This window comes from Sinocyclocheilus grahami, unplaced genomic scaffold, assembly GCF_001515645.1.
Source record: "Sinocyclocheilus grahami isolate Dianchi unplaced genomic scaffold, SAMN03320097.WGS_v1.1 scaffold891.1, whole genome shotgun sequence".
Classification (NCBI taxonomy): domain Eukaryota; kingdom Metazoa; phylum Chordata; class Actinopteri; order Cypriniformes; family Cyprinidae; genus Sinocyclocheilus; species Sinocyclocheilus grahami.
In genome coordinates, this window is record NW_015506070.1 from 132,183 (window position 1) to 155,085 (window position 22,903).

A 22,903-nucleotide genomic window follows, 5' to 3' on the forward strand; every position below is an offset into this window, starting at 1 on the left:
ATGCAGCGATCCAAAGCAATGAATCTAATTGCCATTCAGGCAAAATTTTGCTTCCAGAATGAGTCACAATGCTGACATGATCTAATGGCTAGCACACCCTGAGCACATGTGAGTTAAGGTATTCCTCTTATCGGCAAGACATATCGCAAATTTTTCTTTTCATATTGGGCAGATGCCGATATGTACATTTAAAGCCATTATCGGGCGATTCCGATATCGGTCCGATAATATCGTGCAGCCCTACTAGAAATCAAAACTGAAAATAAAAAATAAAACTATATAGACATTAAAAATAATAATACAAATGAAAAAAATCACAATAAAATGACTAAAACTTTAACAAATATAAAAATAAAAACGAAAATGTAAAAATAAAAGTGATTAATAAAAAATTATAATAGTATCTCATTGATACTAAAAAAAAAACACTGATATACACACGTTTCAAGATTTTTTTCTCTGAAGGTTACTCCTAAAAAAATTGCCACATTGATTAAATCAGGATATAATTGGCTGCTTTAAGGACTAGACATTTCATTTTAACAATGCATTTCTGAATCATGCACAACACAACAATACACTTGCAAAATGTTCATTATCACCAATAAACAATGCAATAAATCCCTCTTTTACAGGATGCTGACTTTTTGGCCATGACAAAGATCCATCCGAAACCCAAGGACTCTCTGTCAGGTCTGGCCCTTACGGACTCCAACCCAAAGCAGAGCCACGGGACACAGTCCTCACAGGACTCCAGCACCACGTACCGCTTCACAAACAGCCAGACTCTTCCTCTGACGCGCCAGCAGTCCAGATCCCTGCTTCCAGACCCCACAGCCGCTCTGGAGCTCCACAGACCGCCGTCTCATCCAGGACTGCACTGACCAGAACGTCCCACAGCTCTTCCACACCTTCTTGGAGGCATAAAGGATGTTTTGAAAACAGGCACTGGCCAAAACTTTAATACTAATACAACTTAAGATTCACCGCTGGCTCTCGCCTGTACATTTGCTTCCTCTTCCTCTTCCTTCTCCTGCGTTACGCTCCTCGATGCCGGCGAGGAAGATTTGGAACGGATTCCTGGACCACACTTCCGTTTTCAGGAAGTCAGAGACATTTCTTGGGAGTGTCTTGGACACTTTTCCACATACATGTGTTCTGCACACTTTTACACTGGTGTGAGACTCAGGACATTGATGGTGGTTAACATATCATACTGGCAGAATCTCTTCCCTGTTTTATCATTATCATTCTAAATTATAATATTGACATTTTACACTTCCATTAGCAGAACCCTGTAGAATTATATACTGTACAGTGTGGTCCACTAATTAATTTGTATTTAATTTATTTTTTTGCATTATTTAAAAAAATAACAAAGCTTAATAAAGCGTTTTTCACAAAATATTTTGAATATATTTTAAAAATAAAAACATTAATTTAACAAAAATAGAAAACATTTCAGTTGAAAAACATGTCAAACTGTAGCAAACCAAAATTATTTATAAAAAATAATAAATATAAATGTTAATTTTTATTCATTCAGTTCATTTTATATCCAAGTTTCATATGTACATTTAAAGAATGGAACATTTTTAATTTTCAATGTGCTTTGAGTTTTGGACCCCACTAGTAAAAATTATATTATTTATTTAGATTTTTTTAATTTCATTAAATATAGTCATTTAATTTTTTATTTATATTTTATTTGTATTTATTTATTTGCATTATTGTCTAATTTAGAAACATTTTCACTAGAATTAAACATTACGTTACAAAATATTTTGGACAAAAAAGTTCATTTGAATTTGAAAAGTTAAATTGCAGCATACACATAAATGTGAATTTTTATTCATTCTGATGTAAATTCATTTTACATCATAAAATTTCATATACACATAAAAAAAAGGTTTTCAATATTCTCAAGAGTTTTGGACCTCACTGTAGCCAAATATTAGTTTGTTTGCATTTTTTTATTCAATTAAATGTTTTGGAATCTTAATTAGCTTAATTAGCCATGTACATACAATGATACCCCACTATTAAATGAAAAGAGATGCTTGGCTGAAGGTTTTACGTGTTGCATGTTTACTGCAACATATTGGGAAGCAGGTTTACTGTATGTCGGCATGTTTCAGAGCTAATCACTGAATGCACTCCTCTCTAATCGACTAGGTTTATTTGCACATGGTCATGCTAGCTTGAACCAAACTCTGCACGACATAAAACAGTGACATTGAGCAGCATCTTTGCAAGCACTGGCGTACAAGACGGCCACATGTGTAATAATCATAATATGGAATACAAACATACTTTTTAATGCAGCAAAACTGTATTTACACTAGAGTCACACATGTGAGAAATAATGAATCATAGACACTCAAAACTATTAACTATTACTCAAAAAGATGCACAGAAAATATCGTAGTGGCGCACAAACACAACAAGCGTTTATGTATGATGTCAATGCTCATTTTTGCGATACGCCACTGTTTGCAAAGCACATGTTAGTCTCATATATAGCTACAGTATGAATATATATATGCATAATAGAATATTTATCAACTTCTGGTAACAAAAAAAACAAAATCTTCTTACAACAAAATCACTTTGTTTTCCAAATATTTATCCTAGAGAAGCTTCTGTCACATCCTGCTAGCAATAATGATAAAACACTGGATCTTTACACTCTTGTTTCTCGTCTAAAGGGTTGATTTGCTGAGTTGTGTTGAAAAGACTGTAATATTTACTGCCTAGCATCATCTGAGGGGAAGTTTTTGCATCCGTTTTCTTTTTCTGTAATATTAGGTTATACCTAAAAATATATATTTATACCCAGTGATATACTGGAGGTTTTTTTTATGTGCAATGAACACTTTCGTGAATTACTTTTTCAAGATTCCGCAGCTTGATTTCAAAGTTACAGTTTTGATTTGAGCTATTTTATTTATGTTTATTTTTATGTCACTGCAAAACACTGTATTTTGAATTACAAGCAAAAAAATCTAGCAAATTGCACAGAAACGTGTAAAATTAAGATTCGTCACTTCCAAACAAATATCAAATCTGCAGATAAATGCATTAAATCTCACTGGAATATCATTCATTTCTGCATGAAGGGATGATATCTGCACTTTATTTTAACATAAAAACTCCACGCCCTTATAATAAATATTACCAACCTCTGCATGAATGTGTGAGTGTGTGTGAGTGTATATATGCGTCTTTATCTTTAATTTAGTAATTAAATTGTATTTATATGTGGCGTTTTGCTGCATAATCATATTGAAGACAGCCAGAAGCAGAGGTGGCATTTTGTTTTGTTTTTGTTTTTTTTGGACATATTAAAAATGTTAATAAAACCGCAAACATTTGCACGTAACACTTTCACTTTTTATCACAGTGTTTCACTTTGACTGACATGTTTTTTATAGTTTGCACTGTAGTTTGTACACCGCAATACTCTACAGGTGTTTTGAATGTGTCTGTTATTTAAAGGTTTATTTATTTTATATATATATGTATGTATATATATATATTGTTAGTGTAGCCTACATACTTTTATATGACCGCAAAGCTGTAGACCAATGAATAAATAAAGGTATTTCGATAAATATGTTTTTTTTTCTTTCCTTCATTTATTTGGCTCAAAAGTTGCCAATGTTAGCAAGACGCGTCGCGTATCTGACGTTTGGAAACCAAGACGAGAAACGAAAGCGAAAGTAAACCGGTCCGGGGAGCTGATCACGGGTGAACCTCTGCTGATCTTTTCTGCATATCTCCTCAACATGAGCTGCGACCAGGACGCAGAGACGCGGCACATTCTGGACTGCTTCAGGGACAGACTGAAGCGACTCGTTCAGGTCGAGCCACTTCTGGATCTGCTGCATTTCCTCGAACCGGATCGAAAGGACCGGATTAAAGCCAAGTTTCGAGAGGAGGGGAACATAAGCGCCGCGGCACTTCTGATCGACGAGATTATTCACTCTAAAAACTGCGCGCAGGGATGGTCGAGAGAGCTGATCACCGCGCTGGAGACCGTCGGGTGCAAACACGCCGCAAAGTACGTGCTGAACAGCCCACCGGAGCCCACAGAGGAGGCCGAGAACGACAGCTGCGTCCGGCTGATCGACCTCCTGCAGCTCACGCTGGTCAACATGAAGACCGCAGACGTGTGCGCACACTGCCGCGCGCTGGGGCTCCTGACGCTGGAGGACCAGGAGAACGTCAGTAATCTTACATCAGATCAGGGGGCCCGAACATGGGGGGGTTATATATATATATATATATATTTGATGCATTTACTTTAGGCGATGACTTTTGACTAACTGTATAAACAAGTATATAAATAAAAGGAATGCATATCAGTTTTATGCGTACTGTTGTTCCTGTGGCTGTTTGTTGAGTCAAAATATTATTATTTTGTTTTTCAGAAAGAAGCACTTAAATATAAAATTAATAATCATGAATAAAAATGTGATTGATTGTCACTGGTGAAAAATAAACCCTAAACAGCAACAAAGATCACAGCACTTCTATAAACACCTGCTTGTCTAAATGAAATGCTATTTTAGTATTTAGAATTTTTATATATACTTTCAGTTTTTATTTCATTTAAGTTTCAGTTTTAGTATTTTAGCTTTTTGTGCCTTTGACATTTTCATTCATTGTTGTGTTCATCTTGTTTGTGTAATTTTAGTTCTTCAACATAAACTTATTTTATTTCAGATATTTGTCAAGACAACATTTCAAACTTTCATTTACATTTTTGATGCTCACGTTTTTCACACAATATTAATAATTTATTTTATTTCAGCTTTATTTCAATTAACAAAGCGTTATCTAGTAGTTTTAGTTTTGGCTAACAATTACAACACTGATGAGAAAAGCCCTAATACATGAGGCCATTTGATTTTAAATTATTAAATGTATTATTTAATAAAAAATTAGATGCTGCACATTTATGAAGCTAATGAAAATCCCTGCTTAGTCTAATTGTCTTCATCCCCTCCAAACTGGAGGAAAAAAAAAGATTTGGTGTGGAAACAAGTTTCACTATAATTAGAAAAAAACAGCAAAAGTATTTTCTTGTAAAACATACTCCAGGAAACGTTTTATGACAAATTACAGCGTAGTGTACTTTATAAAAATACATTTCTTCTACTATTTCTGATTCAATCACATTAAAAGAAGATATTCAAATAAATGTGTTATTATTATATGAACTATTTGTGTATATATTTGTGTGTGTGTGTGTATATATGTGTGTGTGTATATATATATATTTATATGTGTGTGTGTGTATGTGTGTGTGTGTGTGTGTATATATACAGTATATATATATGATCGACGAGATTATTCACTCTAAAAACTGCGCGCAGGGATGGTCGAGAGAGCTGATCACCGCGCTGGAGACCGTCGGGTGCAAACACGCCGCAAAGTACGTGCTGAACAGCCCACCGGAGCCCACAGAGGAGGCCGAGAACGACAGCTGCGTCCGGCTGATCGACCTCCTGCAGCTCACGCTGGTCAACATGAAGACCGCAGACGTGTGCGCACACTGCCGCGCGCTGGGGCTCCTGACGCTGGAGGACCAGGAGAACGTCAGTAATCTTACATCAGATCAGGGGGCCCGAACATGGGGGGGGTCAAAAAAAATATGTGTGACCCTGGACCACAAAACCAGTCGCGTAAGGGTCTGAAAACAATCATCTGAAAGCTGAATAAATAAGCTTTCCATTGGTGTAAGGTTTGTTAGGATAGGACAATATTTGGTTGAGATACAACTATTTAAAAATCTGGAATCTGAGGGTGCAAAAAAATATATATATTGAGAAATCGCCTTTAAAGTTGTCCAAATGAATTCTTAGCAATGCATAGGCCTATTACTAATCAAACATTTAGTTTTTATATATTTACGGTAGAACATTTACAAAATATCTTCATGGAACATGATCTTTACTTAATATCCTAATGATTTTTGGCATAAAAGAAAAATGTATCATTTTGATCACATTGAAGAATGCAATGTATTTTTGGCTTTTGCTACAAATATACCCAAGCGACTTTGTGACTCTCATTCATTCTGTTAAAATATTGAAATATTCACTTAAAAAAATGAGGGGGACTTAAAGTCAATATATTAGCCTACGTCACAGGGGCCGACAAAAACAAGGTTTGTGAATCCCTGCATTACAACTATAGACAGAAATAATGATCATCAGTAGAGGGCGCTATAAACCAAACAGAAACAGATGTGCTATAAATTGTGGATTTGAGTTACTGATGTGGCTCTGACATACTAGATGAAATATTAAACTCACAATTCAATAAAATGTTATTAGTAGTGATATACTTAATTGCAATATAACAACAACAATTATTTATATTAATATATACTTTTATATAGAATGTATATTTTATATAAGTATGCATATAATACTATTATTAATCATATTAATAATGATTATTAATAGTTACATCTCATTTAATATACTACTAATACGTGTGATAATTAATATATTGTTAGACATTGCATGTAATATACTACTACTAACTATTATTATTATTACTACTACTACTACTACTACTACATTGGATGTAAAATACTATTTATTTGTATACTATTTATATATAATAATGTATTTATATTTATTCATTTAATATTCATAAATTATTATTATTATTATTACAACATTGGATGTAATATACCATATTTATATTTATTTATATTTAATATTCATAAATAATTATACATTAATAATTATTATAATTAATTAAAGGTGACGTGTCTGAGCTTGAACAAAGAACGTTTCTGAACATAGTCTTTTTTTATAAATACTTAAAAAAAAAATTACAAATAACAACAAAAAAAAAAGATTAAATGAAAGTTAAGAATTCAAAACGTTCTGCATATCACGAATGACCCATATTGAGATGAACTAACCGGCATGTGTGCCTCTTTGTCTAGTGTCTGTCAGCGTTGTTCTGTTGGTTCTTCCCTCTTGTCACTCATATTAAACACATTAACTATTTGTTCATTATGACTCCGGCAGATTCTGAAACTCACTGAGAATCAAGGGAACATAGGTGGCGCTCGGCTGCTCCTCAAAAGGCTGGTGAAAAACGAAGCTGGCTGGTTTTCCAAATTCCTTCAGGCTCTGGAGGACACCGAGCACCGCGAGCTGGTGCGCGAGCTGCGGGGAGAGCCGTGTAATGAGGACGGTGAGGCTCATGTGCAGCACAAATCATCTCCAGCGACTGATAAAGAATTTCATCAAGCTGCCACAGGCTCTCTTAGAAAAACAGGAAAGCAGCAGTGGTCAAACATCATTCCCTTGTTTAGACTAGATACCCCACTGTTAGTTTCTGTATAAACCTGAGAACAATCTTGAGATTGATGTTTCAAATGTTCTTAAGAAAATTGATGTTTCTCTACTGTGGAACTAACAATTGGAAATCCACTTCATTTCAGTTCCTTTAAGATGTAAAGGAAGCATTTCTGTAGCATTTACAAAAAAAAAGGGGGAAAAAACATTACAAAAATCAAAACTACACTACCGTTTAAACGTTGGGTGTCTGTAAGAAATTACTATTTTAGCAAGGGTGCACTAAATTAATCAAACGTGAAAGATAGATACATGCTCTTCTTTTGAACTTTCTAATCATCAATCCTGAAAAAACTTTTATCATGTCTTTCACAAAAATATTAAGCAACATTTCAACATTGATAATAATCAGAAATGTGTCTTGAGCAGCAAATCAGTATATTAGAATGATTTCTGAAGGATCATATGACAATGAAGACTGGAGTAATGGTGCTGAATATTCAGCTTTGATCACAGGAATAAATTACATTTTAAATTATATTAAAATAGAAAAGAGTTATTTTAAACTGTAAAATAATATTACACAGTATTACTGTTTTTACTGTAATTTTAATCAAATGAATGCAGCCTTGGTGAGCAGAAGATACTTCTTTCAAAAACGTTACAAATCTTACCGACCCCAAACTTTTGAACAGTAGTGTGTTGTTAATGTTCTCATATAAAGTACATAATACAGTAACAGTTCTTAATTTCTAAAAAAAAAACATTGTTTTTTTTTTGCAATTTTACTATACTATAACAATAATGATATAATTTTAAAATCATTCTAAATGTAAATAAATGTAAAATGGTAGAATCCACAGCACAAATATAACGATAACAACATACAGAATATCACTGGAATCATTTTTACAAAAATAAAAAAATTCCATCTGATGAACAATAAAAACATGTGACAGCCTATCAGAATCCACTCTAATTTAATGAGCTCGAGCAAAGGGACAGATGACAAAACTGCACAATAAACAGAACGTTTTTGTGCATTGATGTGAACACTCATATAGTTATCATTAATAGTTATTGTTCTTGGTGTGAACAGGCCTCAAGTTTTAGAGCATATCAAACTGAAAATTACATTCATGAATCAGACTACACTGGTCATGCTCTTTGTTGCTGCCTTTTAAGAAATAATTTCTTGATTCCCAGAAACAGATGATGCACGGATCATTCTTTTGAGACATGCAGTTATATGGTTTGGTTTCGACTATAGTTGCTTGACAAATATTCAGTGCATTATGCATAAGGAGAGTTACTGTATTGATTACCTGTGTGTGTTTCAGAGGCCATGTCAGTCGAGACTGTTGAGGAGGGTGAACAGTCATGTTCGGAGAATATGCCGGTTCTCCCTCCCGTTCTCTCAGCGAACAGCTCGCTTCTGTCAGAGGATCTGGACAGCAGTGTGGACAGCAGCGGTCTGGGTGCATGTGCCAACAATGAAGGTGAATATCTGAAGCTTGCTCTTTCACTAGTCATAGTACATTCAGGCAAATAGACAATCCTGCCCTAAACATGAGCAACTACTATTCTTTGTATTATTGGACTGATTGATCTATCTGGAAAAAACATCAAAGCCTGGACAAACACATGCAATGCAATGCAAAATGTGCAATGTAAATACAATGCAATGCAAATACAGTGTTTTAAATCTTCTGTAGCTCAAACCAAACTAACAGCAGCACATATATTCACTTGCAGAGGTCGACATGTACAAAGAAGGTGAGGAGGAAGATCTCACAGAGGATGATGATCCGTCAGGTACAGTCACTTGACTTCCATGCATCTGCAAATCATTCAAAAGTCACTGGTCCTCATTGTTCGTTGCAGTCCCAGCAATTAGTGTACTGTAAAAGATGCACAAAAGTATTAGTTGAATTACACATTTTCTGTAGTATACAGGTGCATCTCAATAAATTAGAATGTCGTGGAAAAGTTCATTTATTTCAGTAATTCAACTCAAATTGTGAAACTCGTGTATTAAATAAATTCAATGCACACAGACTGAAGTAGTTTAAGTCTTTGGTTCTTTTAATTGTGATGATTTTGGCTCACATTTAACAAAAACCCACCAATTCACTATCTCAACAAATGAGAATATGGTGATAGTTATTCCCAGCTCTGAACTAATTCATCCAATCTCTAAAACACATTTTTAAAAATAGTTATCCAGGAGGGTTGTGTGCCATTCGCTCAGATTTGAATTAAGAATTGGATTTTAAATTATCAGTTAAACAAAACACTTGTTACGGAAAATTGCAATTGATTACTATACATTTTACATTAAATTTAGAATAAGTATTAAATTAAAATAAAGTTGCAAAAAAATCTAATTAATGAAAAAGTTAAATAAATAAAAATTAACAAATACAGTAATATAAATGAAAGTAAACTGAATGAGTAAATAAACGTTTAATAAAAATGTATTTAAAGTAAAGGTTAAATAAATAAAAGTTAGTTAAATAAAAAAATAATAAATAAATGCATACATGTACATACATACAATAGACCAACATGAAGCAGGCTTTCATGATGGATAGTTGGGTCTGTGTGACGTGGCCCATTCAGTTCAAATTCACACTAATGAATTACAACCAGTCCCTATATTATGAAGTTTGCTTAACACATTAACCAATAATGAGGAACATCTGGAAAAGCCATGAAAATTCACTGGTCAAAAAGTGAAACAATTCATAACTGAATTAAGTTACACATAACCCTATTTAACAGCATTATGAATATTAACCCTGATTTAATAGTGGCCAAGTCCTTTAATTGTACCTTCAATAATTTGTCCAGTTCATTGTTTGAATGGAAATAAAACACTTTCTTTAAACCATTTGACATTTTACCATAACTGTTCATTCTTTTGTAGAATACATCTAATGACCCATAATCCAGTCTTAACTGTCAGGAAAATCAATTTCCTAGTGTTATTATTACTGTATAGCATATGGAAAAGAATGGCTTAGTTGTGTTCAGAGGTCAGATTCTCTGTGGTTTTGTTAGAGCTCCACATGTGATACTTTCCCCTCGACCGCAAAAAGTTTGCCTGTCTCGTCTCCTCAATAAAGTGCTAAATCATTGTCATATCCAGGGCATATTTCCACTCGGATTTCAGCAAAGACGCCTTGTCCAGACCAAGCCCTGCTGCTAGCACGAGGCTTTGTTTGAGTGCATATTGAAGTGATCAAGAACGGGTCATCATGGTCTGCAGGAGAGAGAGGACGTGTGTTTGAAATGAGGAAAGATGCATTTGTGAATTTCTGTAAAACACAAACATTTGTTCACATAATGCATAATGCACTCTAGAGACAAGCAGAGTGAATAAAAGGGAGTTAAAAGGCAGTTTTTAAATTAATGGCTAAAAACATGCATTTAAATCATGACATTGTTAGCATATTAACTGCAAATGTATTATAAACATTCCATATATAAATGAGCCATAGTATTGCCTCAATATATATTGCAAAGACAAATAGCATGCAGTGCCATTAATGCAACTGCAGCATGCATTCCTTAGTCAATCATTACTATACAGTACGTTTCATTTTAAATATTAATTCAAAATGAAATACAAACATGCATTCAAATCATGATATTGCTAGCATAACCACTGCAAATGTATTATAAATGTTCACTATATCACTGAGCCTTAGTATTGGCCTCAAATATACATTGCCGAGACAAATGGCAAGAGTAGAGAACATGTATATAAAAAAAAGGTTGCACGGATAGTTAAGTTAAACTGTCCGTATTGAATTAAAATAAAACATGCATTAAAACCATGATACTGCTAGCATAATCATTGCAAAATTTAGTTTTATAAATATTCAATATCATTGAGACCTAGTATTGCCTCAAATATACACTGCAAACTCAAATAGCAAGCATAATGCAAACGCAGCATCTAAAAATGAATGCATGGATTCATTACTCACTAATTGCTATACATTTCAAATGAAATGAAATGAAATTGTAATACATTAAAATAAAACATTTGCGGAGACAAATTACTGTCCATTTCAAAATAAAGCAAAATAAAAAAAAATTATATAAAATAAAGCATGCATTAAAATCATCATATTGCCAGCATAATCAATGCAAATATATTACAAACATTCAATATATCACTGAGCCCTTGCCTCAAACATACACTGCAAAGACAAAATGTCAAGTGTGATGCATAGACAGCATGCACATATTCATTACCCACTAATTATTACATATTTCAAATTGAATTAAATTAGAATCAATTAAAATAAAACATACTTTTGCAGTTAAACTATGTTTTGAGACAAAACTCAAAACTCATGCACGGATTCATTCACTCACTAACCACTTCAGGTGCTTCTTCCAGGACATTCCCAGCTGAGAAAATTCCCGGATGCACGTGACTGTCGACCACATTTTTATTATTTGTTTAGTGCATTCTATCCTTCTGCCAAAAATGCTGTTAACATAACCATCAGCTATTGCACTTGTTCATAAACAGCTCATCCAGATCGATGGCTTCTCTAGGAATGTCATATTGTCAGAGAATTATAAACAGTCCGAGTTTCCTGTTAGCACAGAAAAAAGGAGTCACACCAACTGACGTCGATTCAGAAAACCACTATGGCAGGTTTACAAGACCAGTAAAAATCACATGCGTTAAGTGGTTAAGTGCATTAGACTGCAAATGGATGATAGAGACATGAATCTCCTCGATGACCCTCAGGCACATTAGTTTTGAGAGCATGTTCCATATGCTGACAGTGAAAGAGGGTGGAGATCCACCAGTCCACTGCATTACTTCATGAAGACACAATCAGGGAGGACACGACCAATAGGAAAGAGAAATCACAATGGAGATTTCATTCATATTTTCTCCTTTCTACTAGACAAAGAGTAATTGGCTTAAAGTGTCCTCACCCTCAGGCCATCCAAGATGAGTTTGTTTCTCTATGGGAACAGATTTGAAGAAATGTAGCATTCCATCATTTGCTCACCAATGGATCCTCTGCAGTGAATGGGTGCCGTCAGAATGAGAGTCTAAACAGCTGATAAAAACATCACAATAATCCACACCACTCCAGTCCATCAGTTAATGTCTTGAGAAGCCAAAAGCTGTGTGTTTGTAAGAAACAAATCCATCATCATTTTTAATTTCAAACCACTGCTTCTGGCCATAATATGAGTCCAAAATCCATAATAACGCTTCCTCCAATTAAAAAGTTCATCCCCTGTTGTCCTCTCACATAAACATCACACCAAATCCACCAACATATTTGGCTTGTAAACGGTGCTTGATCTGTGTAGATATCTCTCCTGATTCACATAAGACAACTTCACTGGAGAAAGCAATATTGTGGATTATAGACTTATATTTTAGCCGAATGCAACAGTTTGAAGTTAAAACGCCTTAATGACGGATTTGTTTCTTACAAATTTCTCTTTTAGGCTCCACAAGATGCTAATTAACCCTTCGCAAAAACCCGCCCTCGTTAGTTACTTTTGCTATGTCCGACCAGTGGCGGCTCTTGGGTTTTAAAATAGAGGAGGCACACTAATTGTATTGGTCTGGGATCCCTGCCGATTATTATTATTATTATTACTATTATTATTATTATTATTATTTGCTAAACCACTTTTAAATGGCTTTTTGGTTGCTTTTAGTCAGAAAACGTAAAGAAAACGACATGCATACAGCAAGATAATATAATTTACTGTTTGAATGACAGCTTGGTAAATCTGTTGGCAATCAAATATTCAATATCGCTACTCATCATAAGTACTTGGTACATTATCAGTGCAGCGGCAGACGTTCAAACTAATATCACGTAATTTATGTCTCTGTGATGCTTGGTTGATATCAGAAGGGAGGCTAGCCTCCCATACAAGGTTTCTTTTCTCAACGCTCCTCAGCACTGAAAGTGAACACTCGATGGTGATTGGCTAAATGTTTTTTACCAACGGAGGCACGACAGCTCAGCGCTCCCCCGGCCTCCCCCTCCCCTTCTCTATCACCTAGCGGTTGTAATTACATCAGCAGATTCGGCACATTCGCGATAGAAAAGCGGCGCTTTCACGTTATGGTATTACAACTGTGAAATTACAAACAAAAAATACACATTCTGAGACATGAACTTAAAGGAATTGTGAATTTTATTAACATTAAATCGTCCTCATTTTCACCTCAAAATTATGGGGAAGCTGTGTCTCCACTGACGAGCCGCCACTGTGTCCGACAAACAATGCCGCTCTCACATTACACATCATGTTCACATGCAGTGAAAAATACATTGCTGAGCAAAGAGGAAACTGACAACACAACGACCAATTTTGTAATTTAAGAAATTCAAACAATAAATAATGTGTCGCAAAAGATCCCTGTATCGCCTCAGTTCAAGCAGCACACGTGAACTGATCTCTTTTCATATTTACTTAAAGCACGAAATAAGACTGAATGAACATCAGAATGTATTTTATTTCAACCACTGAAAGTTTTTCAAGTTTAGGGTGCTTTCACACTAGCACTTTTGGTGCGCACCCGGGTTCGACTGACGTCAGAGTTCGGTTCATTTGGATGATGTGAACGCTGTCTTCCGAACTCGGGTGCGCACCCGCGATCCGTACCAGAGTCCGCTAAAAAAGGGTGGTCTGGGGTACGGTTCATGTGAACTCCGGTACGGTTCGCTGCTGATGTGAACGCAATCGTACCAAATTGCGGAAGTGAACAGCTATTAATAACGTATTATTTGATAAAAATGTGTGTTTGTGTTTCACTCACTTTCCTGATACGCTGCAAACAGAGAGCTGTAGGTCTCATTTCTGTTCGCCTTCAGCGTTCTTTAGAGCATTTGCAGTACATTCGTAAGACAGATGTAAGTGCCGTTATGTACCGAAGCTTTGTAAACAAAACGAACGTTTTTAAAACATAAATGTATAAAAGTGCAAAGAGCAATGTTATGCATTTGCCGCCTTCTCCTGCGCCGTCGTTACTAAGCAACGGGGTAAACAGCTGCTGGCTTGATGACTCAAACGAACCGCGGTTCCGACCCAAATAAAATAATATGAACGCAGTCCAGTGGGGGCAGGGGGAGGGGGGAGCAATCGAATTCGGATTCGGACCAGGCAAGCGAACCAAGTGTGAAAGCACTGTCGGACAAGATAGCAGATTCTGCGTTATGATTGGTCAGATCGCCTGTCAATCAAGCTCTTTGCGAACGGTCAATTGATGGACTGGAGTGCTGTGGATTATTGTGATGTATTTATCAGCTGTTTGGACTCTCATTCTGACGGCACCCATTCACTGCAGAGCCGTTGGTCAGCAAGTGATTGCAATGCTACATTTCTCCAAATCAGTTCTGATGAAGAAACAAACTCATCTATATCTTGGATGGCATGAGCCGCATTCACTACTGAAGTTTGAAGCTCTGTAATTGGACTGATGATGCTGACAGACTAAACAAATGTTTGATATTGGCAGAGAACATTGAGTTTCCACATGAAGCCACGTGAATGAAAACACTCAGACCTGCTTCAGCGGCTCATCTGCCAAAAGCTCAGTCTCAGCTTGTGTGTTTTTAGGGTAATTGTTCTCCCAGACCGAAGCAAAATGGGCTCTTTTAATAACCCTATTTTGAATTTTGCCTTTCTGTAAGTGAAACCACGTACAGATGTGTAGATGTGTAGATCTGCATCCTTGTGTTTGGATAATGTGGAATTTCCACTTTCATTCATTCGATCGGTCTAAATACTACAGAGAGCTAGAGGCTATGAAATCATGTTTACATGGGGAATCTCACCAAAAAAAATTATTAAGGTCACATTTCATCACAAAATCTAAAGAAAAATATTGTGTGGGTAAAGAAAAATGTTGTTTACAGTAATTAGCCGTTTTTTTCAAAGCTTTATATTAAACAAAGTACTTCATTCAATATTTCACAAATTAATTATCAAATATTTTAAAATATATTTTATTGTAAAATATTACTGTAAAATAATCAAAAATATTTGAAATCACATATTTGCACTGTGATGATACAATTAAGCATATTTACAATTAATTACAGTAATGCATCGGTGTGTTTTCATTTTGAGTTTTAATAATTATGATTATTTTCTAAATGGTTTCCTAATGATTTTCATTAGATTCTTAATACTGTAATGCCTTAATTATGTAACACTTTTACATTTTACTCAAATTTAGGCATAAATGACAGACTAAACACATATTTAATATTGGCAGAGCACAATGTTTCCACACCAAGGAAACACAATTTAAGTATACTTCACACTTTAAATATAATATAGAAGCAGTAAAATATAAATAGAAGCCGTAATAAAGACACATATAAACACTTTTAATCAAATATTTGAATAAGATAAAATTATATAATTATTATATCAAATAAAATAAACTTCCTCACATTGCAGTTATGATGAGCAAAAAGTAAGATTAAACTAAATCAAGCGTAAACGTTAGTTCTGGCAGGTCACGTTAGTCAAGCTCGCATCAGCTGACTCTCAGCTGATCTCCATCTACCTATGGGAATACGACACCTATCTAAGCATTCATATATAAGGTCCCTCAGTATTAGCAGCAGTTTTCACATTGCTCAATAGCTAATTACCCTTCTCCATCCCCAGCTCCTCCTCTGTCAGTCAGGATTCAGCCTTCTGATTCTCCTTTGAATCAGACTAATTCTAAAATGTGTTTACTGTTTACCCTGGGGGGGAGGGTATCGCTGCTCTCCATGCTCTCATCCATGCTAGGCTGCATGGATGCACAGGGAGTTCTTGCCTAGAACAGAATCATACCACCAATCCAAACTGTATGCTAACTGTCAATCATCTTTGACGATAGTGATCCTGACAGAAACATTTACTTAATTTCATTATATATATAAAAAAAAAATTATTATTATTTAGATTTTGAGGGTAAATATTGCCTATACATGTTCTCAGGTTTTGTGAGACTCACAGCAGGCTTACAGAGCTTTAGAGTGGGTGACTTCATGAACAGCAATGCTATTCTAACTAGCAGGGGATAAAGAAAACACAGCTGTAATTGCAATAGCTGAACCACCGAGACACACGACCTCCTCTGCACTGATGCTGCAGGCAAACACAACTGTCTGATTACAGGATCACCTCTCTTTCTCTCTTCCTCAGAGGAACGCAAGAGGGATATTGTACTGCGTGACTATCAGATGGAGGTGGCGAGACCAGCTCTGGAGGAAAAGAACATCATCATCTGCCTCCCAACAGGAAGTGGGAAAACCAGAGTTGCTGTGTATATCACTAAGGAACATTTGGAGAGGAGGAAGCAGATGGGACAACCGGGGAAAGTTGTTGTTTTGGTCAACAAGGTGCTGCGCGGCCATTCATTTACTACAAATATAACAAATTCACCTCTAACATATAATAGTGTCTATATTATAAACAGTATCATAAGTAACAAAAATGTAAACTATAGTATTATTCTTTTTTGTTAAATTATTTAAGAATTTAAAAAATTTTAAACCCCAAAAATGTCTCATCAAATACTTATAGGATCAAATTATCTTGGTATCAAACAATCAATTATTTGTTTGTTTGTTCAAATATTTATTTATCTCATTTCATTAAAACTCAAACATTTATCATCAAGATCAGACCAAATTACATTGGTATCAATAAACTCTTTATTTAAATTTTTTTATTTATTTCAATTGATATTTATACTTAATTATTTTATTTATTTTATTAAAACTCAAACATTTCTCTTCAAATTCTTACAAGGCCGAATAATCTTGTTATCTGTTATTTATGTAATTATTTATTTATTTTTTACATGTATTTATTTAAAATTTTCAAATATTTTATTTATTAAAATAAATATTTATATTGATTTTACTTATTTTATTTCATTAAAACTAACATAACGTCTAGGTTACTTGTGTAACCCTCGTTCCCTGAAGGAGGGAACGGAGACGTTACGTCAGTGACTGACGAATTGGGATCTCGCCCGAGAGCCCAATCACCTTCGAGTGTTAACTAACGCAGTGAGAACATGACTCATCCATGAGCGCTGCTTCAGCGTGCTGTAAGCTCAAGCACGAGAGGCAGTGATCATGACCGTCAGATGAAGGCAGGAAACGACCGCATCCAGAAACGCACGAGCGGGAAGCCATCTTTAAAAAGACGCCCGTCGCTCGTGGAGCTCTTTTGGAATTTGCTCTTTTAGAAATGGAAAAAAACACTCTTTTAGTCAGAGCGCTGAAGCGCCCAGTGGAGGGCGCTGCGAGACCGCAGAAAGAGAGCTGCACCCCGCTGTGGTTTCAGCAGCCTGGATGGCAACCCCCGCTGATACGCCGTTACACCAACGCCAGCTGTTTCTCTCGAACACTCGCGGAGATTCGTCCTGTAGAATGCTCGGCTCCGAAGCGAAAAGCTGATGTGCGTTTGCACGCGCTCTCCTTTTATACCCGCGCTGCGGGGCGGGGTGCGCGTGGCGAAGCACGCACGCCAACTGTCATTGGCTTGTTTAGTTAACACTCGAAGGTGATTGGGCTCTCGGGCGAGATCCCAATTCGTCAGTCACTGACGTAACGTTGAACGTGACTGACTGAATGGGAACTCATCAAATTCTTACAAGGCAACATAATCTTGGTATTCTATAAATTTTCTAATAAATTATTTAATAATCTATAAATTATTTATTTTCATATTTAATTTCATTAAATAAATATTTATTTTATTTTAATAAAACAAAACAAATTCTTAGAAGTTCAAACAATCTTGATATCTATATTTTTATTTAAATATATTCATTCATTAAAATAAATATTTATATCAATTTTATTTAATTAAAAATCAAACATTTCTCATCAAATTCTTAGCAGGCAAAACAACCTTGGCATCTATAAATTATTATTATTTTTTTTAAATATCTTTATTTATTTATGTTATTTATTTCTCATCAATTCTTCGAAGACCAAATGATCTTGGTATTAACAATAATTTTACAGCTCTAAGCTCTCACTGTTTGTCAACAATTGTCTCATTTGTGTTTATTCTTAGAATTTGAAGAGAAACATCTAAGACAAGTCTTCTGAGCTATTAACGTGAAACTTTTGAGCAATAACATTCTTTACTTCCCAGGCTGATTAGATCAACAGGCACTGAGCTAGAGTTTTTCAGGCCTCTGAAAGAGAAAAACAGAAACTAGATGATTTCGACTGTTTGCTGTAGCAGCAGAGGGACTTTCTGTCCTGCTGAATCATGTCTTCAGCGACTCAGCACTTCCTCAAAACGACCACTTAAAGTGATATCACAAAAAAGTCATGCAAAACCCTAGCAACCTAATAATGCTATATGATATCTTTCCAGGTTCCCCTGGTCGAGCAGCACTACAAGGCCGAGTTTGGGCGGTTTCTGAAGCACCAGTACTCAGTGGAGCGGGTCAGCGGAGCCTCGCAGCTCAAAATCTCCTTCCCACAAATCATCGAGCAAAACGACATCATCATCTGCACAGCACAGATTCTGGAAAACTCTTTGGTCAAAGCCAAGAACGGCGACGAGGACGGGATCAAATTATCACGTAGGTCACATTTTCCTTCTCTCCAAACATCATTTCGACACTCTCAGAGAGTCCAGTCGAATGGGTTCGGCTTCTGTTAGAGGTTGAAAGGAGACCAGAGCTCCTCCTCTGAGGTTTCATGTGACAGTGTTTTTCCCCCATCAGTCTTTGCTGGCAGATTCGGCTCTCCTGTGAGTCTCTCTGGCAGCGTCCGCCGCAAGGTGGGATTCCTCCTCTGTGGCATATGCTGTTTGTTGTTTCCCCCCCCCCCTGTTTTACTCTTAAACCCTTTATTATAATTTTTTTCGACCACATGTCTGGCTGAGGGGGATTCCTTCTCTGGGGCATATGGTGTTTGTTGTTCCCCCCCCCCCTGTTTTACTCTTAAACCCTTTATTATAATTTTTTTCGACCACATGTCTGGCTGATCAAATTCAGTGGAGATTTGCTGTCATTTTCAGAGTCTGAGCTAAGGTTCATCTCCCACTCCAGCCTTGAGGGGCCAAACAGGCAGCACCTTTAAAGTCTGATTTGTAAAACGTGGCCCCATCACTCACCCCCTCTTTGTCAGTGTGTGAAATGCAGACTAGCTCTTTTTTTCCCCCCCAGAGACCCCTGGGAGCGCCGGAAGGCGGCACAAAAACGGCTGTAAACTGAGCCGGTGAGAGTGGACTGGAGGTTTACAGCACCCGCCTTTGATGATTAGAAACACATGCTAGAAAAAATAATGCTATTTGTATGTAAGGAATATGAACGTTTGTGGGGGTTTGTATATACAGTAATTTGTAAATTATAGCTGGCGATTAATGGTACAAATACAAATAATTGCAATTATGGAAGGAAATTTGAGCCAAAAATAAACATTCTGCCATCATTGACTCTCCCTCATGTCGTTCCGAACATGTACAAGTTTCTTCTGCAGAAAACAAAAGATGTTCTGAAGAACTTGAGTCCAAACAACATTGAGAAAAAAAAACATTTAAATGCATTGCTCAAAATATCTTCTTTTTCATGTTTAATGGACAAAAAAAAAAGTCATATAGGTTTGAAACTGGAATATGTAAATGATGAATTTTTGATCAGAATTAAAATTTTTGAATGAACTATCCCTTAATGGCAAGACACTACAGGTGATAATAGATATCGCTATACTTCCCCCTATGAATAAGTGGATTAAGACACTTATTACAAGTTTTACAAGTTTTCTGAAATGTTATGTTCAAATATGCAAATTTGACTTTAACCAATTAAATATGCACTCATTTGCATACATTTTCAGAATGGAAATCTGAATATAGGATAAACATATTAGAATGAAAGATTTTTTACAGAGGGGACTCCATAAAACCACCATCAAAATGCTGTATAAAATCAGGCAAATTATATAAATGATATAACCGTTCTGTAAATACACTCTAAAAAAATGCTGGGTTGTTTCATCCCAGTGTTGGGTCAAATATGGACTAACCCAACTGTTGGGTTAAAAAGTTCATTTAAAAATGTAACCAAAATCTAACCCAACAGTTGGGTAGTTTAAATATTATATAAATTATAAAATCTAATATTAAGTAGTATTGAATTAAAACTTAGAAATATTGCACTAGAAGTATATTAATCATTTTAAATTTAAATATTTAAATAATGTCCTATAAATTGGTACAGTACTCTAAATCGTCACTAGTTATCATATTTTTAATTTATTGTCTATTCTCTTTATTATTAGTGTTATATTTCATTTTACTACCTTAAATTATATGTATGTCTGTACTTTTTTTCTGCACTGGAGAGCTTCCATTCACACCAAGACACCCTGTCACCAAGACGAATTCCTTGGTAATAAAGCTCTTTCTGATTCGAATTTTCAATTCGGATTTAATTCCTATACTTGCAGAGTTCACTCTGATGGTTATTGACGAATGCCATCACACGAAGAAGGGCGGTGTGTATAACCACATCATGATTCGCTACCTGAAACAGAAACACCAGAACCAGGTATTGAAGAAGCAGGAGAAGAGTCCAGTTGCGCTCCCTCAGATTCTGGGTCTGACGGCCTCACCTGGTGTGGGAGGAGCGATGAGCCAGCAGAGAGCGGAGGAACACATTCTCCAGGTAATAATGACGCTCGCTTCCAGTAATGCTTCTTCAGCTTCTGCATTGTTCTGCTTACTACAATGATACAGCAAAGACAAAAAATGAGTTATTTGAGTTGTGATGGTGCAGACAACACATCTTTCTATTGCACAAAAAAAGAAATTAATACTTTTATTCAGCAAGAATGAATTAAAGACATTTATAATATTACGAAAGATTTCTGATTTAAAAAATAAATAAATAAAAATGCTTTGAACTTTCTATTCCTCCTGGAAAAAATGTATCACAGTTTTCACAGAATTATGAAACAACAAAACTGTTTTCAACATTGATAATGATATTAGAATGATTTCTGAAGGATCATGTGACACTGAAGACTGGAGTAATGATGCTGAAAATTCAGCTTTGATCACAGGAATAAATTACTTTTTAAAATATATTCAAATAGAAAACAGTTATTTTAAATTGCAATAATATTTCCTGCTTGTACTGTATTTTTCATCAAATAAATGCAGCTTTGGTGATTTTGAAGAGACTTTGAAAAACATTTCTCATTTGCTAACAATGAACAATATATTTCGACAGCATTTATAACCTTTGTTAATGTTAGTTAATAAAATTTTCATGTTCATGTTAGTTTACAGTGCATTAACTAATGTACTCGTGAATGTTGATATTAACATTAAGATTAATAAATGCTGTACAAGTATTGTTATAGTTAATTCGTTCCTTTAAATTACCACAAGAACCTAAAGGCTGGAATACTCGATTTTTTCAGATCTGCGTGAGTCTGTTGTTATGGAAATGACTTTAATGAAGTCTGGTAGTGTATGATCCTCAGTCGTTTAGTGTATGATGCCTAGCTTTTGAATTCTGTTCGGATTTTAAAAGCCGTGTAGTGTATTCCAGCTTTTAGTTCTTGAATGGAACTGTTAAGGAACTGGAATCATTAAGCGGAAGCAAATTGTTAGTCAACAACTCCCATGCCTACCAGCAATGTGCATGTTACATGTTATGAGAACGTCTCGGTTACGTATGGTAACCCTCGTTCCCTGAAGGAGGGAACGGAGACGTCACGTCGGCTGACCGACGAAATTGGGATCTCGCTTAGAGAGATCAATCTACTTCGAGTGTAAACTAAACGAGCCAATGCACATTGGCATGCGATTATTGCATCCAACTGCCGCTGATCACAGCGTGAGTATAAGTAGGCAGTAGATGCAGTGCATATTCAGGTTTTCGCTGAGGAGCCGAGCCGGTGACCCGGCCGCTCAGCGGTGGTACAGGAGCTGTGGCGACGGGACATGACGTCTCCGTTCCCTCCTTCAGGGAACGAGGGTTACCATACGTAACCGAGACGTTCCCTTTCAGCCGAAATTGGGATCCTACCAAAAGGCCACAGCTACTGCCCCTTCCAGTGTCCTGTGGAAGCCACCTGCGCCCCTACTTTTTGGCGTAGGCCAGGGCTTGCACAAGAGGACCAGATACTGCTGCTATGGCACTACCCACTGAGTAAGACTGGATAACACTGGGAAAACGTACCCGTTCTACTTGGAACAGGGACATTACGGAAGCTCCAACTTTCCCGAAGGAGGTTTCGGAAGCAATACACATATGGACATCCCTTAGGTGCATATGGAAGAATGGAGGTGATTGTAACGCGGCAGCTGGATGCAATAATCACATGCCAATGTGCATTGGCTCGTTTAGTTTACACTCCAAGTAGATTGGTCTCTCTAAGCAAAATCCCAATTTCGTCGGTCATCCGACGTGACGTCGAGAGTGACCGACTGAAAGGGAACAAGGCTGAGCAAATCCATATGTTAGCGAATACACATACACACACTCTATAATGCACAAATTCTACATTCTGCTTAACTTC

The 22,903-nt window shown here is 36.1% G+C and overlaps 2 protein-coding genes and 1 long non-coding RNA gene across 3 annotated transcripts in view; 2 read left to right on the forward strand and 1 right to left on the reverse strand.

Annotated features, from left to right (window-relative positions):
* LOC107563831 (potassium voltage-gated channel subfamily H member 7-like) overlaps positions 1 to 1,218 on the forward strand; it is a 125,868-nt gene extending 124,650 nt beyond the window's left edge. The window contains exon 15 of the mRNA XM_016248796.1: positions 636 to 1,218. Within this exon, the coding sequence (XP_016104282.1) occupies positions 636 to 884 (249 nt within the window). The 3' untranslated portion in view covers positions 885 to 1,218. The remainder of the gene's footprint in view (positions 1 to 635) is intronic.
* LOC107563832 (uncharacterized) lies at positions 700 to 13,690 on the reverse strand. Its single transcript, XR_001606147.1, has 3 exons — positions 13,614 to 13,690; positions 2,751 to 2,753; positions 700 to 709 (listed from the first exon to the last, which is right to left on the reverse strand). It is a non-coding gene; the product is annotated as an uncharacterized lncRNA (long non-coding RNA).
* Positions 3,600 to 22,903, forward strand: part of ifih1 (interferon induced with helicase C domain 1) — a 32,865-nt gene continuing 13,561 nt past the window's right edge. The window contains exons 1-7 of the mRNA XM_016248794.1: positions 3,600 to 4,226; positions 7,056 to 7,224; positions 8,669 to 8,827; positions 9,084 to 9,143; positions 16,542 to 16,738; positions 18,741 to 18,951; positions 20,822 to 21,039. Coding sequence (XP_016104280.1) covers positions 3,789 to 4,226; positions 7,056 to 7,224; positions 8,669 to 8,827; positions 9,084 to 9,143; positions 16,542 to 16,738; positions 18,741 to 18,951; positions 20,822 to 21,039 — 1,452 coding nt within the window. The 5' untranslated portion in view covers positions 3,600 to 3,788. The remainder of the gene's footprint in view (positions 4,227 to 7,055; positions 7,225 to 8,668; positions 8,828 to 9,083; positions 9,144 to 16,541; positions 16,739 to 18,740; positions 18,952 to 20,821; positions 21,040 to 22,903) is intronic.